The following is a 27,442-nucleotide window of genomic DNA, read 5'->3' on the forward strand; positions in this document are numbered from 1 at the left end:
GAAAACCCGAGAACATTAGTAAGAATTATTCAAGCCCAGAAAGCTGACATAACCCAGGGTATGGAGTCAATTCTTCAATATAATCTTTTATTTAAGGAGAATTGTGTTTGGAAGTTTGTGTAAAGGAAGTTTCTTTTTCTTTTTGAAGTGACTGCAATTGTTCTCTGGAGAATGAGGACAAGAACGCATCCTATCTCCTATCAGGAAGATCAAGGAGGACATGGACGGAGGTACCTCCATGTTTTCTTATTCTTAAGCTCTTATTAGACGAAGAACTAATTTTCCCTCAAGTTTTATTGAGGCAAACTTGACATGATAAAGAACTCATTTTAATTGAGCTGTTAAGACGTTCAGGTAGGAGAGAACACTAAGAGTATTTTTTTAATCAATTTGCATTTAAGAAAGAAAGAAAAAGAATGAAAAAAAAAAAAAAGAAAGAGAGAGAGATGGAACTCCTACCTTTTGCAACAACATGGATGGAACTGGAGAATATTAAGCTAAGTGAAATAAGCCAGTTGATGAAGACAAATACCATATGATCTCACCTATAGTGGAATCTATTTAACAAAATAAACTAACGAACAAAATAAACCACAGGCACAGAAACATGGAGCAGACTGAAAGTGACCAGAGGGGATGGGGAAGGAGGACAATGGTGGAAAGAAGGGGAAGGGACTAGACAAAGAACATGTATGAATGACCCATGGACATGGGCAACAGAGTGGGGATTGATTGGGGGGTGGGCAGGGAAAGCAGTAAAAATTGAGACAACTGTAATAGAATAAATATGATTTATAAATTAAAAATAAAATAAAACAAAACAAAGAGTATTTTTTAAAATTTAAAATCAGAATAAACAAACAAAATCAACCCTGCCCCCTTTCCCCTTCTCCACCCTCCTCTGTTCTCTGCTCTCTTGTGGGCAAGTCTATCTTGTGAAGGTGAAGGAGCTGCTCCTCTCAACCCAGCTTGAGGGGCAGGTGGCATGTGAAGTCTATCAATGAAGAGCCAAGGAGAGGAGTGGAAACCCGGGTACATCTTGGCCTTGGTGGGCAGGAGGGCAGCCAAGCACAGTGCCACCCTGCCACCCAGGCAGCACTTTTCATTCAGATATGGAATATAAACAATAGCTTTTTGGGCTCCACCATCAGAATTGTAACTGGAAAACATAAATAACATCCTTCTGATTCTGGGCCAGCCTTGGGAAACCAAATAGTCAAGAAAGCTGCATAATTACCAAAGTGGCTTTCACTGCTTTTGGTGATACCAGTTTTTATGTTAGGTCTGAACCTATGGATTACGGTCTTGCAGTGCCTGTTCCGTCACGGGAAACATAAGATCATCTGCTTTTGAAAAGTGTCAGTCTGCACAGTAAAAGACAAAGTAAGTTTAATAGTGTGACTTATTTAGGAGCCACTGAATGTGCCCGGTGGCTTTGTATTTGGGGAGTGTGGGGGATGTTCAGCCAATGGAAGGCTAAAGGTGAGTCTCAGAAGTAAATTTGTTTTTATTTTAGAAGAAATATTTTATTATATATGTGTGTGTATATAAATATGCATTTAGAATTCAGGTGATAATAGATTAATGCTTTATTATTCAGTCTTATTGGAAAATACCAGGCCTCTTAGTTCCTGAGAGGCCAGAGAATGTTTGGGAAGATCATTTCACTTTGTACAACCTGTACTACACTTTTTTTTGCAACATCTTAGTAACTATAGAATTTCCAGGGCTAATTCTGGATAGTCCCAAGAGATGGAAACATAATTAACAATGCTCCATATAAAATACAAGTTATGTAGACCATCACACTTTAATTACTCTCATAATTCAACTCTAATGTAATAGGCATCAAGTTTCTTCTAGAGGAAAGCACAGCAGTCCCATGCTATCTGAGGCTTCCAGATCTCTGGTACTTCTACACAGTTCTGTCACTGCACCAAGATACTGTGCTGCAATAAATGAATCAGATGATGCAACTAGGAAACAAGTGCTTCAGGTTACCCTTTTGGTTGCTCACTTCCATCACAGAATTATTAAAGCCTGCTTGTTTTTTCTGGCACTGCAGGCATATAATGCCCAAGGAGAGCAGCCCACACCAATCAGGAACTTCCAGCTCCATACTATAATTACCTCTTTGAACCAAAAGACGCAGAGAGGTCACATCCTGACAATGCCACAATAAATTAACCCAAATAACACCCTCTGGAATCTCCCTTTAACCATAATAGAAGCTCTGAACTTCTACACACATGATCCTGATAAATGCTTTTGTACATCAACTGACTTTGAAGCTGTTGGACTAGGGAAGATTATTTTCAACTCTAAACTGGAGACTGAAGGTTGTACAGTGCAAATGTTCAATGGGAGCACCTACTTCCTCTCTCCCTTATTCACAGCAATATCTTGTGTTTATTGAATAGTTGCGGAGTTGCTCAGGCCTCATAGCCACAGGTAAAAGAGACATGGAGAAGGTTCAGAGAAGAACCACAGGACCACTGAAAGGTTGCAGAATCAAACCAAATCAGAAAAGTCCATGGAACCTGTTATTTTTCTATAGAAAGATGACAAAGAAATTTAATGAAGAACCTGAAAGCAAGGAATTAGCCCATTACTATACTTTGCCACTGAAAAACGACCAGAGAAAATTAAATTATAGCATGTTCATTTAAGTTAGAAATACAGAGATTTCTCTGATGGTGAAGGTAATGCTTGGAATGGTATGCTGGGGGCTTCTTAAAGCCTTTGTTTATTTAAAATTTTGTTGTAATTATTTTTATATAAGGCACATTCTTATTTCTTACCTTAAGATGCAACTCTTTTGAATGGTGAGGTCTAAATGTTCAAAAGAGGTCAAGCAGTAATTTTCCTTATAAACAAAGAGACAGACAAGCAAACAAACAAACAAACAACCTCTCTTTGGGCTCTCTTAGCCTTTATACCTATCTTCCTTCCTTCTCTTTTTTTCTTTTCCCTATCAAACAGTATGAATTTTCAAATCAGTTGGGTTCAATTTGTGCCACCTAGCGTATAGGTGAAAGCAGCATGGCTACTGATGACTGCAACACTAGTCACGGTCACCTGGGAGGACCCCAATGTGAAGACAGAGAGGAGTCAAGGACATAAAGAAAAAGGTGAGCCTTGGACAGCCATAGGTACACTGCTGGGGAAGGACTGGGACCAACACCAAGGCTCATAGGAAGAGGGCAACTGATACAATTATGATTCCTTTACATAGACCCCAAGGTGAAAGCAAAAAGGAAAACAGAAAGTTACAACCAAATTAGACAAATAGAAGCTATCTGGGAGATGGGAGTTGTGTTTATTCAGCCAGCCTCAGAGCACTCCATGCACAGGGCTTCACACCTCCCAAGCAAGTCTCAGGTTCGTGGGAAGGGTGAACATGCTCTCCTGCCCAGTTTCCTGGCCACCAACTTAAGATCTGACTGTTCACCATGTCTCTCTAAACTAATTTTCTCCATCTGTACAAAAGAAGGGAATCCCTGTGCTATATTTCCCCCAGGTTATCAAAGTTAATGAAAAATCATGTGAGAACCACTGAGGTTCCTGTAAGACAGATGCCCTGGGGGCATGGCACCTCCTTGTAGTTTTTGAATTATTTCTTCAGGGTGCACTGGTCTTTATTCTTGTTCTTACAAAAATGCACATAAATTCCAGAATTGCCTCCCAGAGGGAGAAAACACCCCATCCGACCAGGTCCTGAGGACTGCCTGGGGAGCTGGCTGCGTGAGCTCCTGACTTCCCAGGCCTAAGAAGTCCTGAGGAGAAGGGAGACAGGCAGCCAGTGTACAGAGCTAGGTCTCAAGGATGGGAGGCTTACACCAAAAGAAAACTTAACAAAATTCTGATTCTGAATTCTGAGTAATTGTTTTTGTTGTTTTAACCATTTTTCTGGGGTTTTGTTTTATTTCTCTTGAGTATTTTATTTTTCCTTTAGTGGAGAGCTAAAAGTTTACTTTTGAATGTTTTCTTTGTTAATTGATTCCTCTTCTGGTTCTTAAAATTTTCATTTTTTAAAACTTATTTTTCATGTGGAAATAAAATACTATTTTTAAAAAGATTGTTGTCCAAATATCAGTTCTTATGAACATACCACATAAGGTACAACAATCAAGTAAATCTTGAGTGTCTCTTTATTTTTGACATATGCTCTAAATACGCAGAAAAGCCCCCTGTTAGATATTTTTACAGTAAAATGTAAATACATCATTATTTTAAAGGTGTAAATTGTTCTTTTGTTTACATTTTTCCCCTTGTTCAGACCAAATGAAATGATACCCAGCACCTTAAGGATTTTTATCCTAATACCAGCACATACCAGCAATGAATCTTTCAGAAAGCATTCGATCCTTCTCAGAAAATTTCTCTCACTGAAGATTAGCTGTTCGAAAAGATGCAGCGTTGCTTTTTCAAGGCTGGGAAGGTGTCGAAGCCAGAGGCAGACTATAGCTGATTTAGGGAGAGAAATCTTCTTCCTTTCAGTAAGAAACAAAAATTTTAAATAAAATTTTAAAATTTTAAATAGGTTACAGAAAAAAGATTAAGAGAGATTAGAATGCAAAAATGAATCTAATTTGTAAATCTCTTCTTCATGGTCATAGCAGTAGTCAATATTTGTAATATCAAAGAATATTGACCAAGAATCTATTTGCAAAATAATGTGACTAAGCTTCCGCTTCAACTAAAAAAATTAGAGAAATGTTCAAAAGAAAAAAAAATGCTTTCAAAAGAATAAACAAATATACAGTGATGGAAAACAAAGTGGTAAAAGATGAGATGGAAAAAGGTGTTGAAATATCAAGGTACATGCAGTCTCTAATTTAAGAAACAGTTATGCTTGAAAGTGCATCATGATGGTGTGTGGAATGAAACCTGGGTTTGAGTCCCAGACCTACCACCTACTAGCTCTATGACCTTGGGGAAGTTAATGAACCTCTAAACCGCAGCTTATGCATCTGTAAAGTGGGCCCATTTCCCTCACAGTGTTGTCGGAATAATAAAATGCAATAATAACACATGTAAAGTGATTTGAACAGTGTTTGATACCTAATAAATATTGAATAACATATTTGTAAATCTGTTGCTTAAAAGTTAAAAAATATTTTTCTTTAGCACTGGCCAGGAGTTGAAGTGTCATCCTGTGCCACGAAAGGTTGTGGTTCCAATCCCTGGTCAGGGCACATGCCTAGGTTATGGGTGCGATCCTAGGTTGGAGCATGTATGGGGCTGGGGTGCACAGCAATCAATCAATGTTTCTTTCATGTCGATTTTTTTTTCTCTTTCTCTCTTCCTTCCTCTTTAAAAAAAATCAATAAACATATTCTTGGCTGAGGATTAAAAATTTTTTTTCTTTAGTAACAATTTCACAGATGGTAGTTATAGCCTGCTTTAATGCATAGTTGATTCACAGCATGAGGCTCTATAGACTGCAACCATTTTGTGTAGCTCACTTTCTACAGGAAAAGATACTTAGAGGTTCCTCTTGTGTGTATCAGGGGTCCTACTTCCCCTCTGGGAAGAAGTGTGAAGGGGACATCTAACTCTTGAGCCACTGGGCCCAATCTGGCCTGGTGGGACTTGCCTGTCTTCTTTCAACCCAGGTTTTCTAAAGCCTGCAGCATCACAGGCAGCAGAGTGCTTTCCATGTTCTGCCAAAAAATGTTTACTGCTTTTAATAAGGAAAACAAAAGCTGGGGCACAAAGGTTCCCCATCACCCAACAACTCCTTCAGTGTCTTTCCCTTCACCATCGTTTCTGGGCCATTCCTCTGCAGGAGCTAGCCGCAAGCGCAGGGAACGGGCGCAGGGTAGGAAGTGAATAGACAGGAGATACATGGTAGCAATTTCTAGTGGCTTCTCTTTCTTCTCTCTTGGCATAACTTCTGCAGACCTTGTCCTGGATTAACTCTGAAGACAGACTAGAAGGAGCTGAAGTTTTGCAGGGTCTGCCACAGAAGTAGGCAGAAGGTCAGGAGAAAAAGAGGAATGAAGGGATGTCCCTCCTCTGACCCTCTTTCTGATTTCACATTCTCCCCTTGAGCTTCAGCTCTTCTTGGGAATCTTGCAGGATCTCTTTTCCTACCTGCCCACACCTGGCAAAGAAGAGGTGCCACCATGTCCCAACCCTGTATCACTTGGCATATTTTGTGGCCACACTGTGGATATTTTCTACTGCGGCATCGGTGCTATGGGCTGCCTTTCCCAAGCCACCTCCCCTATTATACTTGATGGCAAGAAGCTGGTGATCATTCAGTCAAAGAAGACAACTGAGCACTTCCTGTGTGGAACTAAATGTGCCAGGTGCAGACCAAACAATTAAAAACAAAACAAACTTAATCTGTACCATTAGCAGTTCAGGTCCCAGTGGAAAGTGTACATATGTACATACACATACCAAATTGTGCTAAAGGCAACGAAGGAGAAGAGGCTAAAGTAAAAGAGGGTAATTGGGGTGTGGGACAACTAATTTAGATCAGGTGGTGGGGGATTAGCTGGTGAAGAACAGTGGGAAGAGCTTTCTAGCAGAGGGAACAGTAGTTGTGATGGCCCTGAGACAAGGAAGAGCAAGGTCAGAAGACAGACGACCCAGACAGCAAAGGTAAGGTGACCTGAGATACAGCTGTGCAGTACCACAGGCCAAGATAAGAGATTAGGATTTTATTCTCTGGTTATTCTGGCCCAAGGATTTTAAACAAAGTGCTAGGATGCAGAAAAATGTCAGGATGCAGTTTACAATTCAAAGATGATGCTAGGGGGACTTCGGTCAAGATGGAGGAGTAGGTAAACACACCTCATATCCTCACACAACCACACCAAAGTAACATCTAAACTAAGAACCATCATTCAGAATTGTTACACTGTGCTGAATCGAAGCCTGACAACTATGGAATTAAAGAAACCATATCCATCCAGACTGGTACGGTGTGTCAGAGATCAGAAGAGGCTAGTCCCACATGCACGTGTGGTGGATAAAATTCGGGAACGATATCTCAGGAGTGAGAAGTCCGAACCTCATACCAGGCCAGCCAGCCCAGCGTTCCAGTGCCAGGAAGATAAGTCCCTGTAACTTCTAGCTACAAAAACCAGTAGGGATTGAGTTGGTGGAAGAAACTTTTGGAGCCCCATGCAGTTCCTTTTAAAGAACCACACACTGACTTAATTATACTCACTTCTTCTGAGCTCCAGCAACAGGGTAGCAGCTTGAAAGGCACCAATGGCACATGGTAGGACGTGATTTGCCTGGCTTCAGGCTGAGAGCTGGAGGGCAGTGTTCTCCTAGGCAGAAAGGTGGGCTGAGGCCACTGTTGCACTTCTAAGCCCTCCCTGCACAGTGCCACAGAGCTGGCAGGCAGGTTCCATACCTGAGACTCCATCAACTTGGCTAAAAGGTTTATTATGCCCTGGATATCCCCCGAGGCTCCATCCCACCCAACTTACAGGCCCTCGCAAGCTGTTAAAAGTGGCTTTTCCATATGAATGGCTGGTTTTGGCTCATGCTTCAGACCTTCCTAAATCCTCTCATGAAGGAACACCAGCCTCAGCAAGACCTCAAACCTCTATCTCTTGCTAAATGGCCCCAGGCCCAGCACTGGCAGCATCTAGCCTAAGTTCACAGCTTGGCTTCGCCTGGGAAACTCCAAACCCAGCATAAGGGGCAGCCATCTCAGATTGCTTTATAGCTCTTGCAGGGTGGCCCTGGGCAGAACACAGGTGAGGACTGAACATGGCCCGCACCACCCAGGAAGCCCAAGCCTGCTCACCCTGTACAGAGCTACAGACCACGTCTAGAGCACTACCACCCTGCCCCTGCACAGCTGATCCTCCATGAAGAGTGGAGGTTGGTGGTCAGTGGTCACAGCCAGTTGTTCCAGCTGACTGGCCTAGGTGAGTGTCACCCATAGACCTTGCTAACGGCAATCAAGGCTTAACTACAAGAGGACAGTGTACTCAACCCACAAGGAGGGCACACCTTGAGCACTCAGATTTGGTGACAGGGGAGGCTATGCCACTGGATACTACAGGACACCTATTACATTAGGCCATGTTAACGAGACAGGGAGGTTGGTAGCAGCTCTACTTAATCATAGGGAGGCTGCCAAAATGAGGAGACAAAGAAACAATGGCCCAAACGAAGAACAGATTAAAATTCCAGAAAAAGACCTAAATAAAATGGAGATAAACAATCTATCAGATGTAGAGTTCAAAACAATGGTTATAAGGACACTCAAAGAATTTAGTGAGGACCTCAGCAGGTTAAAAAAGATTCAGTCAGAAAAGGATTCAGAGAATTGGAAAGATGGCGGAGGAGTGAAAGGGAGTCACGCTGACCTCCTCCCAAAACCAAACTGGAATTGCAACTAAATAATGGAGTAATCACCTGGAAAGCAGTGGAGCGATAGTGGGAGAGGAGCCTTGGTGCCGCGGACAGTGGATTCGACTCTCACACATCCCAACGGATGAGAATTGCGGTGGAGGCTCGAGAGGGTGGGCTGGGTGCGCACGGGCACTGGCACCAGAGGGACATTGAAACGGCCAGTTAGCTTCCCCCGAGAAGAACGGGGTCTGAATCATAAACAGGAACCCCTAAACTACAGCAGCTAAAGCCGAGAAAATACAGACAAAACGCAACCCCAAAAAGCTTAGGGGCGCTCTCTGCCAGAGACAGGTGGCTGGGGATGCAAAAAGACATTTAAAGGGCAAACGCAAAAGTTGCAGCGGCAGCCACCCTCCTTGATCGCTGGGTACAGGCGGCAGCAGGGTGGGCTGGTGCCTGGGAAAAGACTGCTGAGGAAAACTTGTGAAGAGAACTGACACTGCAGCCGGTGGAGCCCGGGTGATAACGCACTTCCCACTCTGCAGCTACCATCTCGCTCAGGCAAAAGGGAATCAATTAACCTGCCTTTTGTGCGCTCCGCACACAGCTTGTGCGTGTGAGCGGCGGGGCTGAGTGCAGACTGGCTGGGAGAGCATTGAGGAGAGACTGGAGACGGAGGCATTGGGGAAAGAATGGGAGGAGGAACCGGGGAGCCCCGACTCCCTCCACGTTCAGTAGTCTCCATTGTGGGCTGGAAAGGCGCGACCCCAAAGAGGCAGAAGCGGGGCGCGCATGAACCAGACTGCCTGCGATTGAAACGCAGTCCGCACAGGGGTTGGATCCTCGGCCGAAGGGGTCACAGAACTGCCCAGAGGCCCCTGAGGGGAGACTAGAAACGGAGGCATTGGGGAAAGAACGGGAGGAGGAACCGGGGAGTCCCGACTCCTTCTCCTTGCCGAAGTCTCCATTGCGCGGGAAGAGGCCACACCCCCAAAGAGCCAAAAGCCGAAAAGCAAACATAGACACCCCCAAAACACCCAGAGCAGGCGCGCACACTTGCGCCGAGTGACTGGCGAGGGTTGGCGAGCGTGTGTGTGACCCACGCGGGCTGGCGAACGCTTGCACTTGCCGGCAAACCCTCACACAGACTGGCACCCATACTGCCTGCGAGGGATTGCACAGAGGGGCAAGGGCAGGCATAAATTGACCTCCCCGCCGCGATTGCGGAGCAGCCCACAAAATAAGTAGAGCTGCCCAGAGTCCCTGGAGGAGAGACCAGAAACAGGATTAACCGTAGAGTCCTAGAGCTGATTTCCTCCCATTTCCGTAGTCCCCATTTGGCGAGGGCAAGCAACGCACCCAAAGAGCCAAAAGCAGGGAAAACACACAATAGAAGACCCTAAACTGACCAGTGCCGCGAAGCTCGCGCGCCAGGGAGGCCAGATGAGCACAGGAGGTCGTGAATAAGCCCCCTGGTCTGGGGCAAACACATGCGAGCCCAGGCAGGTGGGGGACCCTGCCGAGCTGGGAACGCGCTCAAGGAGTTCTCGTGAGAGCGCAGAGAGATCACAAAAAACAGCCCAGCCCTGACCGAAGGGGTCACAGAGCTGCTCCAAGCAGGAGTCAGACACAGGCATTAGACTCCTGAAAGGCTCAAACAAACAACCCAAGGCCCTATAGGGTCAACAACTGACATCATCAGAGGTAAGCCCAGAAAGAAAAGTAAAGGACAAAAATACTTAACAGACTCTCACAAAAATGGGAAGAAAAAGAAGTTCCCCCAAAATGAGTGGAAAAGGGGACTCCCCACAGAGAGAGCTCAATGAAATAGAGGCAAGGGAACTATCAGATATGGAATTTAAAACAATGGTTCTAAGGAAGCTCAATGAGCTCAGCCAGCTCAGAGAACTATGAGAAACTGCAGAGAAACTATCAGGATCTTACAGCAAACTATATCAGCCTGGAAAAGGACATAGAAACTATCAAGAAGACACAAGAGGATATGAAGAATACCATTTCTGAATTGAAGAACACACTAGAAGGAATCCAAAACAGGCTGGATGAAGCTGAGGATCGAATCAGTGAGATGGAGGACAAGGTAGAAAAAAGCTCCCAGAAAGACAAGAAATGGAAAAACGGCTCAAAAAGAATGAAGAAGCATTTAGGGAAATGCAGGACAACCTGAAATGCAATAATATCCGTATAATAGGGATACCAGAAGGAGAAGAAGAGGAGCAAGGAATAGAGAACCTCCTCGAAAAAGAAATGATGGAAAATTTCCCTAATTTGAGGAGAGAAAGGCTCTCATGGATCCAGGAGGCACAGAGGACCCCACTCAAGAAGGACCCAAGGAGGTCCACTCCAAGACACATCATCATTAAAATGGCAAATGTCAAAGACAAAGAGAGAATCCTCAAGGCAGCAAGGGAGAAGGAGAAAGTAACATACAAGGGGGCCCCGATACGCCTAGGAGCTGACTTCTCAACAGAAACACTACAAGCCAGAAGGGAATGGCAACAAATATTCCAAGCCATGAAAAGCAAGGGCCTACAGCCAAGGCTGCTCTACCCAGCTAGGCTCTCCATTAAAATAGAAGGAGAAATACGGAGTTTCCCAGACAAAAGAAAGCTAAAAGAATACATCTCTACCAAACCAGCACTCCAAGATATGCTTAGGGGACTGGTTTAAGCAGATGAAGGAAAAGAATGAGACAGAGAGGAACACAAGTACAAAGAGAAAAGATGAGTAAGTTTCTATCAGTAATAACTCTCAATGTGAATGGACTAAAGGCCCCAATCAAAAGACACAGGGTAGCTGAATGGATAAGAAAACATGACCCACACATATCCTGCCTACAAGAGACCCACCTCAGAGCAAAAGACCTACACAGATTGAAAGTAAAGGGATGGAAAACAATATTCCAAGCAAATGGACATGAGAAAAAGGCTGGCGTTGCCATACTTGTATCAGACAAAGTAGATTTCAAAGCAAAGGCCATAAAGAGAGACCCAGAGGGGCACTTTATCATACTTAAAGGAAGACTCTATCAAGAAGACATCAACATTGTAAACTTATATGCTCCCAATATAGGAGCCCCCAAGTTTATAAGGAAATTGTTCGATGACTTCAAAAAAGATATAGATAGCAACACACTGATAGTAGGGGATTTCAACACCCCACTGTCAAAAATGGACAGATCTTCCAAACAAAACATTAATAAACATATCGTGGCGCTGAATGACACACTGAATCAAAGAGACTTAACTGACATATATAGAACCTTACATCCCAAAGAAGAAAAATACACATTCTTTTCAAATGCTCATGGCAGTTTTTCAAAGATAGACCACATGATAGGACACAAAGCAAGCCTCAGTAAATTCAGGAAAATTGAAATAATACCAAACTTTTTCTCAGACCACAAGGCCTTGAAACTCGAAATCAAACTCAAAGAGAAACTTCAAAAACTTGGAAACTCATGGAGACTGAACAGTACACTATTAAATAATGAATGGGTCAATAATGAGATAAGAGAAGAAATCAAAAAATTTTTGGAAACAAATGAAAATGAACAGACAACAGTCCAAAACCTATGGGACACAGCAAAGGTGGTCCTGAGAGGGAAGTTCATAGCAATACAGGCTTACCTTAAAAAGATAGAAACATTTCAAATAAAAGACCTAACACTACAACTTGAAGAACTGGAGAAACAACAACAAATAAATCCCAGAGCAAGTAGAAGGAAGGAAATAGTCAAGAGTAGAGCAGAACTGAATGACATAGAGACAAAAAGGACAATTCAGAGGATCAACCAATCCAGAAGCTGGTTCTTTGAAAAGATTCATAAAGTTGACAAGCCTTTAAGCAGACTCATCAAGGAAAAAAGGGAGAGGACCCAAATTAATAATATCAGAAATGAAAGAGGAGAAATAACAACTGATACCACAGAAATACAAATGATTATCAGAAACTATTATGAACAATTATATGCCAAGAAATTTGAAAATCTTGATGAAATGGACAAATTTTTAGAAAAGTATAATCTTCCAACAGTGAAGGAGGAAGAAACAGAAAGCTTGAACAGACCGATAACAGTTGGGGAAATTGAAGCAGTAATCAAGAAACTCCCAGCACACAAAAGCCCAGGGCCAGACGGTTTCCCAGGAGAATTTTACAAAACATTTAAGGAAGAGCTAACCCCTGTCCTTCTCAGACTATTCCAAAAAATCCAAGAGGAGGGAAGACTCCCAGACTCCTTCTATGAGGCCAGCATCACCCTGATCCCAAAACCAGATAAAGACCCTACAAAGAAAGAAAACTACAGGCCAATTTCGCTGATGAACATAGATGCTAAAATCCTCAACAAAATATTGGCAAACCGCATCCAGCAATACATTCAAAAGATTATCCATCACGATCAAGTGGGATTCATCCCAGGGATGCAGGGATGGTTCAATATACGCAAATCAGTAAACGTGATACACCACATAAATCAAAGAAAAGACAAAAACCACATGATCATCTCGATAGATGCAGGAAAAGCATTTGACAAGGTACAGCACCCATTTATGATCAAAACACTCAGCAAAATGGGAATAAATGGGGCATTCCTCAACGTAATAAAGGCCATATATGAAAAACCAACAGCCAATATCATACTCAACGGGCAAAAACTGAAAGCTTTCCCACTAAGATCGGGAACACGACAAGGATGTCCGCTCTCACCGCTTCTTTTCAACATCGTATTGGAAGTCCTAGCCACAGCGGTCAGACAAGAGAAAGAGATAAAAGGCATCCGAATAGGAAAGGAGGAAGTAAAACTATCATTGTTTGCAGATGACATGATAGTGTACATAGAGAACCCTGTAGACGCTACCAAACAACTCCTCAACCTAATAAGTGAATTTGGCAAAACAGCAGGATACAAAGTCAACATTCAGAAATCAAAGGCGTTTTTGTACACCAGCAATGCAATAGAAGAAGAAGAAATCAGGAAAAATATACCATTCGATATAGCATGAAAAAAGATAAAGTACCTAGGGATAAATTTAACCAAAGACACAAAAGACCTGTATGCAGAAAACTATACAACATTGAAAAAAGAAATTAAGGAAGACAGAAATAAATGGAAGCATATACCGTGCACATGGATTGGAAGAATTAATATCCTTAAAATGTCCATACTACCAAAAGCAATTTATAGATTCAACGCAATCCCTATTAAGATACCAATGACGTATTTCACAGAAATAGAACAGACATTTCAAAAATTTATATGGAACCATAAACGACCTCGAATAGCCGCAGCAATTTTGAGAAAGAAACACAAAGTAGGAGGGATCACAATACCAGACATCAAACTCTACTACAAAGCCACTATACTCAAAACAATCTGGTACTGGCACAAGAACAGACCCATAGACCAGTGGAACAGAATAGAAAGCCCAGAAATAAGCCCAGGTCTCTATGGACATCTAATATTCGACAAAGGGGGCAGAAGCATAAAATGGAGCAATAATAGCCTCTTCAACAAATGGTGTTGGGAGAGCTGGACGGCTACATGCAAAAAATTGAAATTGGATCATCAGCTGACACCATACACAAAAATAAACTCAAGATGGATAAAAGACTTAAATATAAGTCGCAACACCATCAAAGTCCTAGAGGAGAACATTGGCAGGAAACTCTCAGATATCCCACGCAGCAAGTTTTTCACTGATATGTCTCCTAAAGCAAGGGACATAAAGGAAAGAATAAACAAGTGGGACCTCATCAAAATAAGAAGCTTCTGCACGGCATAAGAAAACATCAGCAAAATGAAAAGGGAGCCAACCATTTGGGAAAATATATTTGCTAATGTTACATCAGATAGAGGTTTGATCTCCAAGATACACAAAGAACTCACTCGACTTTACTCCAAGAAGACAAACGATCCAATCAAAAAATGGGCAAAGGACCTGGGCAGATGCTTTTCCAAGGAGGAGATACAGAGGGCCCAGAGGCATTTGAAAGGATGCTCTGCATCACTAGCCATCAGAGAAATGCAGATCAAAACCACCATGAGATTCCACCTCACACCGGTCAGAATGGCCATCATAAACAGATCCACAAACAACAGGTGCTGGCGAGGCTGTGGAGAAAAGGGAACCCTAGTCCACTGTTGGTGGGAATGCAGACTGGTGCAGCCACTATGGAAAGCAGTGTGGAATTTCCTCAGAAAGCTGAAAATGGAACTGCCTTTTGATCCAGCGATTCCACTGCTGGGACTATACCCTGAGAACACCAAAACGCCAATACAAAAGAACCTATGCACCCCAATGTTCATAGCAGCACAATTTACAATAGCCAAGTGTTGGAAGCAACCTAAATGCCCATCAGTAGATGACTGGATCAAAAAATTATGGTACATATACACAATGGAATACTACGCAGCAGAAAGAAAAAAAGAAGTACTAAACTTTGCGACAGCATGGATGGAACTGGAGAGCATCATGCTAAGCGAAATAAGCCAGGGGGCGAAAGACAAATACCATATGATCTCACCTATAAGCGGAACCTAACCAATAATGCAAAGAAGCAAGGAAAATATGACCAGCAACACTGAAAGGAAAAGAAATCAACAGAGACAAGAGGGAAGGGGGGGGGCAGGGAAAGGGAAGGGAAGGGGAAAGTCAAGGAACATATAGCAAGGACTCATGGACAAAACCAAAGGGGAAGAGCTGAGGGAGGGAAGGTGGGAGGGGGCAAGGGAAAGAGGTGGGGGGAAGGCAGAGACAAATGTATTTAAAAAGTAAATAAATTAATTTAAAAAAAATAAAGAAAAGAAAAGGATTCACTAATTGAAATAAAGAACAATTTACAGGGAAACAACAGTTGAGTGAATGAAGCTGAGAATAAAATCAATGTTTTGGAACATAAGGAAGCAAAAAGCAACAACCACCTAGAACAATAAGAAAAAGGAATCCAAAAAAAATGAGGGTTGTATAAGCAGCCTCTGGGATAGCTTCATGTGTTCCAACATTTGCACCTCCAGAAGTAGACCCCCTATGATGTGAAGAGCAAATAATTGGAAATCTCTTTGAAAAAATAATGAAAGAAAACTTCCCTAGTTTGGTGAAGGAAATAGACATGCAAGTCCAGGAAACACAGAATCCCAAACAAGATGGATGCAAAGAGGCCCACTCTAGGATATATCATAATTAAAATGCCAAAGGTTAAATATAAAGAGAGAATCTTAAAAGCAGCAAGAGAAAAGCAGTTACCAATAGGAGAGTTCCCATAAGACTGTGAGCTAATTTCTCAAAAGAAACCTTGCAGGCTAAGAGGGATTGGCAAGAAATATTCAGTCATGAAAAGCAGAAACCTACAGCCAAGATTGCTCTACCCAGCAAGGCTTTCATTTAGAAATGAGGGGCAGATAAAGAGCTTCCCAGACAAGAAAAAACTAAAGGAGTTCATCATCACCAAACCATTATTATATGTAATGTAAAAGGGACTTATTTAAGAAAAAGAAGTAGGTCAAAACTATGAACAGTGAAACAGTAATAAATACATATGTATAAATAATTGAATCTAAAAAACTAAGCAAATAAGAACAGAGACAAAATCATGGATATGGAGAGTGTTTTGATGGTTACCAGATGTGAGGGCAGTGTTGAGGGAATGGGTGAAGAGGTGAGGGGATTAAGAAGTACAAATAGGTAGTTAAAGAATAGCCATGGGGATGTAAAGTACAGTACAGGAGATGGAGTAGCCCAAGAACTTACACACATGACTCATGGACATGAACAATGGTGTGGGGACTGCCTGAGGGATTTGGTGGGTGCTGTGTGGAGGGGGGAAAAGGGGTAAAAATCAGTACAACTGTAATAGCATAATCAATAAAATATAATAAAAAAAAATAAGAATTAAGGTGGGAATGGGAGAGCAAAGGAAGGTGTAGCAAAGCAGAGTGAATTTGGGAACTGTCAGGCTGCAAGGGAAAAAAACAAACACACACCCAGATATCACTCTGACTGCAGGAGGGAGAACTAAGTGCAAGGACTAAGGTGGGTGCTGGGAAACCAGGAGTTGCTGTTGGCTGGGACCAAAGGCAGTGGAGAAAGAGTGAAGAGTACCTACAATGTATTTTAGCAATAATATCAAGAGAAACTGGCAATGAATTTAATGAAAGGTGGTGCAGGTGAGGTAGGAATCAAGACCATTCCAGGTTTCTTAAATAGGAAATGAACAGACATATCTTTTACTTAGATGGAATAAAGGGAAGATAAGATTCTTAACTAAGAGCTCAGTTTGGGATATATGTATTTAATATATCTGATGCACAATCCAGCAGAGGTTATGAAATAGGTCCTTGAATATCCAAGTTGGAAGTTTTGGGGAGAGGTTGGGCCTAAAGTATAAGAGGCATGTCCAGAGAGTATCCAGCCATGTACTATGAAAAATAGAGACATTTATTGAGGAAGATAAAAGAAACACCGTACATAGGACAATGACATCTCTGTCCCCTTCAAAGTAGGACCCTTGGGACCTCACACAGTTCTCCCAGCGTCTCTTCCTCTGTTCAAAACACTCCGGGATTGCCATCAGCTGCCGCATTGTATTTTCTTGAATCTCATTGACAGCCTTAAGTCTCTTCCCTTTTAAAGCTGATTTGAGTTTTGGGAAGAGCCAGAAGTTGAAGGGCACCAATTCTGGGCTGTAGGGGGTTGCGTCACTTGGGTGATTTGATGTTTTGCCAAAGAAGTCTGCATGAGATGCGATGCATGAGTGGAAGGTTGTCTAATGAAGCTGACAATCACCAGTTCCCCATAGCTGGGGCTGTTTTCTTTGTCTTGAATCTCTCAGCTGACAAATAACATTGAGGTAGTACTCCTTATTAATTATTTGGCCTGGAAGGGCATACTTGTGATACACAACACCTTCCCAATCAAAACACACAGCTGACATGGTCTTGATCTTGCTGAGACTTTGCCATGTCTTCTTCAGGTGTGGAGAACCATGTGAATTTCGTTTGGGATGACTGGGCCTTTGTTCTGGATCATAGCTGTAGACCCACGATTCATCTCCAGTTATGACCTGCTTGAGGAAATCTGGTTCATCAGTAGCAGTTTGAATCAAGTCATTAGCAGCTGCAGCACGATGTTCCTTCTGCTCTGGTAGCCGAAGCTGCAGAACAAATTTTGCCATGATACATTTCATGTCAAGAACTTCCATCAAAATTTTGGGCACAAGTTTTTGGAAACCCCAGATCAGCTTCTAGTTCTCACATTGTCAGTCACTGATCTTTGTTGATTGCAGACTGTACATATTCAATAGCCTTAGGTTTTGTGCTTGTTACAGGCCTTCCAGAACATGGATCACTTTTGAAAGATTCTTGACTATCTTTGAAGCATTTGTGCCACACTTCTAATTAAGCTCCACTAATTGCATTATCCCCCAAAGCCTTCTGAATCATCTGAATAGTTTCCACAGAGGAATGATCAAGCTTAAGTCAAAATTTGGTGTAGGAGAGGCATGATGGCAGAGGAGTGAATGGAAGTCACACTGACCCCCCTCCCAGGACCAATCTGGAATTACAACTAAATTGTGGTGAAATCACCTGGAACAAACAACTGAACAATAGTGAGAAAGGAGCCTTGTAGCCTCGGACAGACAGAAGAATCAGCTTTAGCACAGCCTAAGTGGTAAGGAGTGCGATAAAGACCCGAGAAGGCGGCTGGGCATCCATGGGCACCAGAGGGATATTTAAACAACCAGCTGGATCCCCCTGAGAAGAGTGGGGTCTAAATCATAAGTGGGGATCTCCAGCCTACAGCACCAGAACGCAAAAAGTACACAGATAAGAGCCAGCTGCAAAAAGCGGCAGGGTTGCTCTCTGCCAGAGATGGGCAGCTGGAAACTCAAAAAGCTGTTTAAAGGGCCAAAAGATAAATTTTTTTTGTAGCTGGGCTCCAGCAAAGGTGGGGGCAGAGTGGGCTACAGACGTCTAAGGAGAGACTGGGGAAGAGGCTTTGGGTAAAGAAGTGAGGGAATAGCCAATGGAATCCCACTGCTGACTCATCCCCCATGAGGCAGCAGCCATCTTGCTCAGGCAGACCACTCCCCTGAGCGGCAGAAACATGAGACAATATAATAGCCCTACCTCCAGGAGGGACCCTGCCCTGGACTGTGGTGACTAAGCCTGACTGCTTATTGCAGAGTAGCAGCCACAGATAGTAGGTCCCTGGCTAAAGGGGGCACAGAGTGGTCTAGGGACACTTGAGGAGAGACTGGAAATGGAGGCTCTGGGGAGAGAACGGAGAGAGTAGCCAGCTGGATCCCAGTGCTGACTCCTCCTCCATATAGCAACAGCCATCTTGTTCTGGCAGACCACTCCAAAACCTATGGGACACAGCAAAGGCAGTCCTGAGGCCTACCTAAAAAAGATAGAAACATTTCAAATAAACAACCTAACCCTCCAGCAAAAGGAACTGGAGAAACAACAACAAACAAAGCCCAGAGTGAGTACTAGGAAGGAAATAATAAACATTAGAGCAGAAATGAATGATATAGAGACTAAAAGAAAAATTCAAAGGATGAATAAATCCAGGAGCTGCTTCTGTGAAAAGATAAACAAAATCGACAAGCCTTTAGGCAGACTCATCTGGAAAAAAAGGGAGAGGACCCAGAAAAATAGTATCAGAAATGAAAGACGAGAAATTACAACTGACACCACAGGAAATACAAAGGATTGTAAGAAATTACTATGAACAATTATATGCCAAGAAATTTGAAAGCCTGTTTGAAATGGACAAATTCCTAGAAAAACATAACCTTCCAACACTGAATGAAGAAGAAGCAGAGAGCCTGAACAGACTGATAACAGTTTGTGAAATTGAAGCAGTAATCAGAAAACTCCAGGCACACAAAAGCCCTGGACTGGACGTTTTCACAGAATTTTACACAACATTTAAGGAAGAGCTAACCCCTATCCTTCTCAGACTATTCCAAAAAAACTAAGAAGAGGGAAGACTCCCAAACTCTTTCTATGAGGCCAGCATCATCCTAATTCCAAAACCAGATCAGGACACAACAAAGTAAGGAAACTTCAGGGAATACCACTGATGAATATAGAAGCTAAAATCCTCAACAAAATATTGGCAAACTGCATCCAGCAATACGTTAAAAAGGTGATCCACCATGATCAAGTGGGATTCATCCCAGGGATGCAAGGATGGTTCAATATTTGCAAACCAATAAATGTAATACATCACATAAACAAAAGGAAAGACAAAAACCACATGATCATATCAAAAGATGCAGAAAAAGCATTTGATAATGTACAGCACGCATTTATGATAAAAACATTCATCAAAGTGGCAATAAAAAGGGCATACCTCAACATAATAAAGGCCATTTATGAAAAACCTACAGCCAACATCATACTCAAAGGGAAAAAGCTAAAATCTTTCCCACTAAGACTGGGAACAATACAAGGTTCTCTACTTTCACCCCTTCTATTCAACATAGTATTGAAAGTCCAGCCACAGCCATCAGACAAGAAAAAGAAATAAAAGGCATTGAAATTGCAAAGGAGGAAGTGAAACTGTCCTAGTTTGCAGATCGCATGATAGTATACATAGAAAACCCCACAGACTCCATCGAAAACCTACCCCACCTAATAAGTGAATTTGGCAAAACAGTGGGGACAAAGTCAATATTCAGAAATCGAAGGCATTTTTTTGTATACCAACAATGAAATATCAGAATCAGAAATCAGGAAAAAACCCCATCTGCTATAGCAACAAGAAACATGAAGTACCTAGAAATAAACTTAACCAAGGACGTAAAAGACCTGTATTCAGAAAACTACACAACACTGAAGAAAGAAATTAAGGAACACAAATAAATGGAAGCATATACTGTGGTCATGGACTGGAAGAATTAACATCATCAAAATATCCATACTGCCCAAAGCAATTTATAGATTCAATGCAATCTCTATTAAAATACAATGATGCATTTCACAGATATGGAACATTTAAAAAAATTACATGTAACCATAAATGACCCCGAATAGCCGCAGCAATTTTGAGAAAGAAGGACAAAGTAGGAGGGATCACAATACCTGACATCAAACTATATTACAAGGCCATTGTAATCAAAACAGTCTGGTACTGGCGTAAGAATAGACACACAGGTCAACGGAACAGAATACAGAGCCCAGAAATTAACCCATGTCTCTATGGACAAGCAAATTTCAACGAAGGGGGCAGAAGCATAAAATGGAGTAAAAATAACCTCTTCAACATAAGGTGTTGGGGGAGCTGGACAGCTACATGCAAAAAATTGAAATTCGGCCATGAACTGACACCATACACAAAAATAAACTCAAGATGGATAAAAGACTTAGATATATATCTAAGTCGAGAGACCATAAAAGTACTAGAGGAGAACACTGGCAGGACATTCTCAGATATTCTACACAGCAATATTTTCACCAATATGTACCCTAGAGCAAGGGATATAAAGGAAAGAATAAATAAATAGGACTTCATCAAAGTAAGAAGCTTCTGCACGGCTAAAGAAAACATCAGCAAAATGAAAAGGGAACCAAAGATATGGGAAAATATATTTGCCAATGATACTGTGGACAAGGGTTTGATCTCCAACATATATAAAGAATTCACACGACTCCACTCCTGGAAGACAAACCATCCAATTAAAAGATGGGCAAAGGACCTGAACAAACACTTCTCAAAGGAGGACATACACAGTGCCCAGAGACATATGAAAGGATGCTCAGCACCACTAGCCATCAGAGAGATGCAAATTAAAACCACAATGAGATACCACTTCACACCAGTCAGAATGACCATCATAAACAAATCAACAAAGAACATGTGCTGGCGAGGTTGTGAAGAAAAGGGAACTCTAGTACACTGTTGGTGGAATGCAGACTGGTGCAGCCCCTGTAGAAAACAGTTTGCAATTTCCTCAGAAAGCTAAAAATGTAGCTGCCTTTTGATACAACAATTCCACTGCTGCGATTATACCCTTAGAATCCCAGAACACCAATCGAAAGAACCTATGCACCCCAATTTTCATAGCAGCAATTTACAGTAGCCAAGTGCTGGAAGCAACCTAAGTGCCCATCAGTAAATGAGTGCCCATCAAAAAACTATGGTACCTTTACACAATTGCATATAATGCAGGAGAAAGAAAGAGGTACTACACTTTCTGACAGTGTGAATGGAACTGAAGAGCATTATGCTAAGTGAAATAAGTCAGGCCGGTGAAAGACAAATACCATAAGATCTCACGTATAAGTGGAACCTAATCAAGAAAACAAACAAGCAAGAAAAATACAACCAGAAACTGAAAGAAAAAAACAAACCAACTGTAACGAGAGGGATGGATGCAGGGGCTTAACGGGGACAAGAAGAGGAAGGGTTAAATCAAGCACATGTATAAAGGACCCATGGACAAAGTCAAAGTAGGTAAGGACTGACAGTGGGAGGTGAGAGTGGGTGGAGCAGAGGAAAGTGGTCGTGGGAAAATGGAGACAAATGTATTTGAACAATAAATAAGAAATAAACAAATTAAAAAAAATTTGATGCAGATTTATTGTACTCAATCATTTAAAATGCAACAGCTACACAGTACATATGCTTACTCAATGGGGTCTACCGTCCTCAGTGATTATTACAGTGAAGTCATCACTGTTCATACATGAGCACTTCAGTTCACTCTCCTTGGCTCCCAGGTTACATTGATATTGCACACCATTCTTGTTATATTAACAATGGCTGGCCTTTTCTGGACAGACCTTGTACATTAGGGAAGTGTCAGCTACGTAAAATGGCAAGAGAATGGATGAGAGGTCTGAGGAGAGAGGTGTGCATGGGGAGAAGAGGGTCTGGGTCTGTGCCAACATGTAAAAGAGAAAGAGGAGTTACAGACAGAACAAGGCAGAAAACATGCAGAGAGAATGCCATGGATGAACAGACGGCAGGCCTGGCTGTGTGACCAGCATTGCTGAGAGGATATGGACATGGGGAGGGAAACAGAAGCACTGCATTGGGCAGGCCCTTTCTGGTCTCCCTGAGAATACTATTTTGATGGAATGATGCAAGCTGAAGGCAGAGTCAGTGAGGAGAGGAAGTGGAAATGCAGCCAGTCTTGCAGACAGGTCTTCAGAAGGAGGCTGTGAAGGGAGTGCCACCAGGATGGCCCACAGGAATGGTGAAAGTGGTGTTCCAGGACAGCATGGCTGACTGCTCAAGGGCCAGAGGCAGAGGAATGGGGGAGGCTGAAGGAAACATAGCTACCATTTATTAAGGGCTTACCTGGAACAATGCTAAGCATTTTATCTGTATTTTAATCCTCCTAACAACCCCTCAAGGATAAAACTGGGACCATCACCCTTATTTTATAGACAAGGCAACTGAGGTCAGGGAGGGACCAAGGACTTACAGCTATGATTTGAACCCAGGAGGTCTGATACTACAGCTGGTCCTCAGCCTCAGTTTATGTATGTCTCTTCACTCTGCAGCCAGGAAGTGGGAGTGCTGCTCAGAAGATAGGGCCTGGGCCCAGGAGGGGAGAGCAGATGGTTTTCCAAACATAGGCCAGATATCTGGACCCTGTGTCCATTCAACTTTGTGTTTGGGGAAGTCTTTTCAAAGTCCAAGCAGTCAGCCAGTTTTAGCCACATTAATGGACCACTAGGAGGGGGCTTCTGTCCAGCTTTCCAGAGGAAGTAGAACACCCCTTAGGAGTTGGGGGAAGGTTCTGTAGCCTCTGTCACAGAGCCAGGGAGCCCCCAAGAGGCAGAAAGCTCTGAGGTACAAAGGGGAGAACTTTTGTACCTCACTGAACTTTCGCTGCTCAGTGACTCCTCTTTTCTCAAATAGCAGGAATATTTTTTGAACTGCTCTCATTATACCTTATTTTTTTCAAGATCCATGTGAAATAAATATGTACATCATTAGAAAAGTTTCTCACTTCAGCAAAAGTTCTTCAGAGGCAGCACCATTCCTAAGCCCTCTGAGCAGCCCTGTGATGTGCATTAGTTTGATGTTTACCATTAGATCACAGTGGCTGAGCAATGCCCAGTAGCACAAAAGTATGAACTGTTGAGAATGAACAGTAGACAACAAAATGTAAAAGTGAAACTATTATAAAATAGTACATTCATCAAACATATGAATTAAAATATACAAATTTTACAAAATTTTACAAAAATATACAAATATGCAGAAATTCTATACTCAAGCCAGTAAGTACTGTGAACCCTGAGAAAGAAGACACTGACTAAGGAGAGCTCCTGAGTGCTAACTGGGCTTGAAGTAAAAAACAAGATAAAGCAAAAATCAAAAACACAGTCTAGCAGCCATTTTTACAAAGGGGGCTTCTCATACAAACTGCACTTCAAGGAGAGGCCTGCATTGAACTAACTGCCTCTGCCCTGAACTGCTTGCCTACACTGTGTTTTTGCCATCTGAGCCAGCCCTTATAAAAGGAGTTCCTGGAACCCCATTTCAACAAATAGGACGGAGGTTTCCCCCCATCTACTAGGAGGTGCAGAGTGTTCTGATCAACCAGAGTGACTCTATTCTGACCAATAGGCACAGTGCCTTTTGGACCAATCAAACTGTGAGGATTTGGAGTCCTCATCTGCATGAGGACAGACCAATCAGGGACCAGGGGCAGGGACTGCTGTCTGGATAAGCCAGGTTCCTTCTGGCTCTGAGAGTGTACTTTCCCTTTCCATGGGAGACTGAAGACTATATATCCCTGGATGAGCTGAAACACGGAAGATGTCATGCCAGGGCAGAGCAGAGCAGCACAGGCCAGAGCAGACTGACACAGAACAAAGCAGACCATCGAGGGCCAGAGCATTAGCTGTCTAGCCAGAGAGGGGCCTGGCCCAACAGCCGCCTCACAGCCATGCAGTATCACAATTGAGCTGTTGTTCCACAGCTGTGCTGTTTTCATAGCCATATTGTATCACAATCAACCTGTTTTGCACTGAATAAAGTTTCCTTCTTCAGTGCCCCCCAAATGGGGATTCCTGTTGGCACTGAATTGGTGCCAATGACCATTGGTTGACAGTACATACAGTAAGTCCCCCCTTGTCTTCATGGAGTGTGTTTCAAGACCCACACTGGATGCCTAAAACTGCAGACAATACCAATCCCTATATATACATTTTTTTCCTATACATATATACCAATGGTAAAGTTTAACTTATAAATTAGGTATAGTAAGAGATTAACAACAATAATTAATAAAATAATTATAACAACATACTGTAATTAAACTTAATGTGAACATGGTCTTTCTCTCAACATATCTTATTATGCTATACTCACCCTTCTTGTCATGATGATGAGAGATGATACAATGACTATGTGCTGAATGAGGCAAAGTTTGGTGAATATGCTGGACAAAGGGAACATTCATGTCTCGGGCAAGACAGGGTAGGACAGAGCAAAACATGGCCAGATTTCTTCACACTACTCAGAATGGGACATAATTAAAAAACTTATAAATTCTTTATTTCTGTAACTTTTAATTTAATATTTTTGGACTGTGACTACAGGTAATTGACACCATGGATAAGGGGAGGGGCTACTTTAATATTTTTGTTCTTTTCTCAGACATGGGGTGAAAAATGTGTACCTTAACAATTGTCTTTTTATTAGAACTTTGATTCCGAGCACATTCTACTAACTTCTGAGAATGATTATACTTATGCGTCCAATCTTTGATATGTGAATCATCTTTTATCAATAAAATCTATTTTGTTCTAAAATGTCAAAGACTTAACTCTTCATAATCAATTCTTGCATGAAGAAATCACCAAAGTAACATGTCCTTAATGTGTTTTCATAACAGCATTTGGTTGGGTCAATATATATTACATACAATGTTCTAAATTTGTACCAGGTTGGTTTTGAAATAAAAAAGGCAAATTACATTACATGTCAATTATATCTCAAAAAAAGACAAATTATAGAAGAAATGCAAATGGCCAGTACAAATATGCAGATTTTCAACATTATTAATAGTAAAGAAAGGTAAACTAACATATCAAGGAGATACCACTTTTCACCCTCAAGTCAGCAAATGTTTAGGAAAGTGATATCCAATGATGAAGGCAGAGAGGTTAGGTGTTCTCAGAGGTGGAATAGGAATGGCTTTGACCTTTTGGTCAAATCATGTGGTACCACCTAATATAGTATAAAATGTACATATCCCTGGTCTTAATAATAACATTTTTGTGAATTTGCCTGGTAGAAATAAAAGCATCATTGAAGGATATTTACTGCCCCACTATTATAAAGACACAATTACAAACAACTTGAATGTATGCACTGGCAAATAGCTGATGATATTATGCTTCGTTCATATCAGGAAGCATGTTGCAATTTTTAAAAAATGAGCTTGATGTATATCCCTTGAAGGATATCCAAAATATGCTAGTTAAAAGAAAAAAATGTTTTGAGGGACACTGAAAAATTTCATTCTATTCAACATGTTAGTCACAGAAACTCTAAGACTGTACTTTTTCTCATCTGACCCTACTTGTTCTATGCATTCAGTCTGCATACTGATCAAAATGACAGATTCAAGAGAAACAGGCTAAGATAAAAACTTGACTCTCCAATATTCCTACCTAATAATTACAGAGAGTTTGCCATATTATAACTGTGTTTTAGGAAAATGACAGGGTCTGTGAGACTTATATGTAATATTTTCTTCTTTAAAATACTGAGGAATAGGCTTCTAGTGAGTGCTTTAATGCAGAAAGTCTGAGTTTTATTAATAATTTCTGACAATAGGCAGGAGATGCCTGGACAGGACACTTTGTCCTGTCCAATCTCCTGTTATTTGACTCTTGTAGACAAATGTATGTTTGACATTTAGAAAACTGTACTTTGTTTTCCCCAAATACTCAATTTAGTGAGGCAGTTGTTTGTCCCATCTTCTTTTTTTATATTTTTAAAGATTTTGTTTATTTATTTTTAGAGAGGGAAAGGGAGGGAGAATAAGAGGGAAACATCAATGTGTGGTTGTTGCTTGAGTACCCCCTACTGGGGACCTCGCCTGCAACCCAGGCAGGTGCCCTGACTGGAAATTGAACCGGCTACTCTTTGATTCGTAGGCCAACACTCAATCCACTGAGCCACACCAACCAGGGCATCCCATCCTCTTTAAAAAAGAGGTAGCATGTAAAGAAATTGGTCCAGCTAATTTTGGCTCCAAAGGTTTTTTTTTATAGCTTCAGTAAAAAACCAGAATGTGGGATCCAGTTCTTTGCAAGAAAGGTTCCGATGAGGGTGGTGCCTGTCTGTGGGGAATGTGATCTGAAGCTGCATGAGAGGCAGAAAAGTGCTAAGACATGACTTCCAAATACTGTTCAACAGTATTTCTAGTAAGACAATTTTACAAATGCTTGCCTCTGGGGTGAAACATAATTTCTGCTGTATTCTGTGATATTCTGTTATAAACTAGCCATCTATTTAAAAATATGAAAAAAGAAAAAAACTCCTCATATGAGACAAACACCCACAGTACTTTACTTTGCCAAACCAGAGAGAGATCAAGGGCTGCTTTGCTGCCAGAGAAGTCCACAAAAATTGGGGCCAGATTTTCTGGAAAACCACTCAATGCCAAGGAACTGGAAAGAATACTTTCTATCACATCTCAGAGGTACACTTCCATTAAAACTTGATCTAAGATGTACAGGGGTGAGCCAAGTAGGTTTACAGTCATAAGTACATGTAAACTTATTCTTGTATTATGTTTTCCACATAAACAACTGTAAACCTACTTTTGCCTTCCTCTGTATATTACATTGAGGAAACTGTGCCATCATTATCACTTATACCTGCAGAAAAGTCACTTCTCAAAGCAAAGAGCTGCAACAGCAATTGAAGGAACTCTCCAAGTCCAAACATACTGGAATGTCTATTACCATCAATATCATCAGGTTTTTATTTGAAAAGTAAACTTTTTAAATGACTAATTTTATGACCATGTCTTATTAAGATTAAAAAAAGTCAGGAAGTTTCAATGAACAAATAAATAAAAATGGGAGTTTCTGCTACTACTTTGCTAA

At 41.7% G+C, this 27,442-nt stretch overlaps 1 protein-coding gene across 1 annotated transcript in view; it reads right to left on the minus strand.

Annotated features, from left to right (window-relative positions):
- The window catches only part of FANCC (FA complementation group C), a 197,509-nt gene that overhangs the window by 34,210 nt on the left and 135,857 nt on the right, over positions 1–27,442 (minus strand). The window contains exon 7 of the mRNA XM_054588089.1: positions 4,337–4,493. Within this exon, the coding sequence (XP_054444064.1) occupies positions 4,337–4,493 (157 nt within the window). The remainder of the gene's footprint in view (positions 1–4,336; positions 4,494–27,442) is intronic.

This window comes from Pteronotus mesoamericanus, unplaced genomic scaffold, assembly GCF_021234165.1.
Source record: "Pteronotus mesoamericanus isolate MK-2021 breed Mesoamerican mustached bat unplaced genomic scaffold, CSHL_Meso_final scaffold_125, whole genome shotgun sequence".
NCBI classification, from domain to species: Eukaryota; Metazoa; Chordata; class Mammalia; order Chiroptera; family Mormoopidae; genus Pteronotus; species Pteronotus mesoamericanus.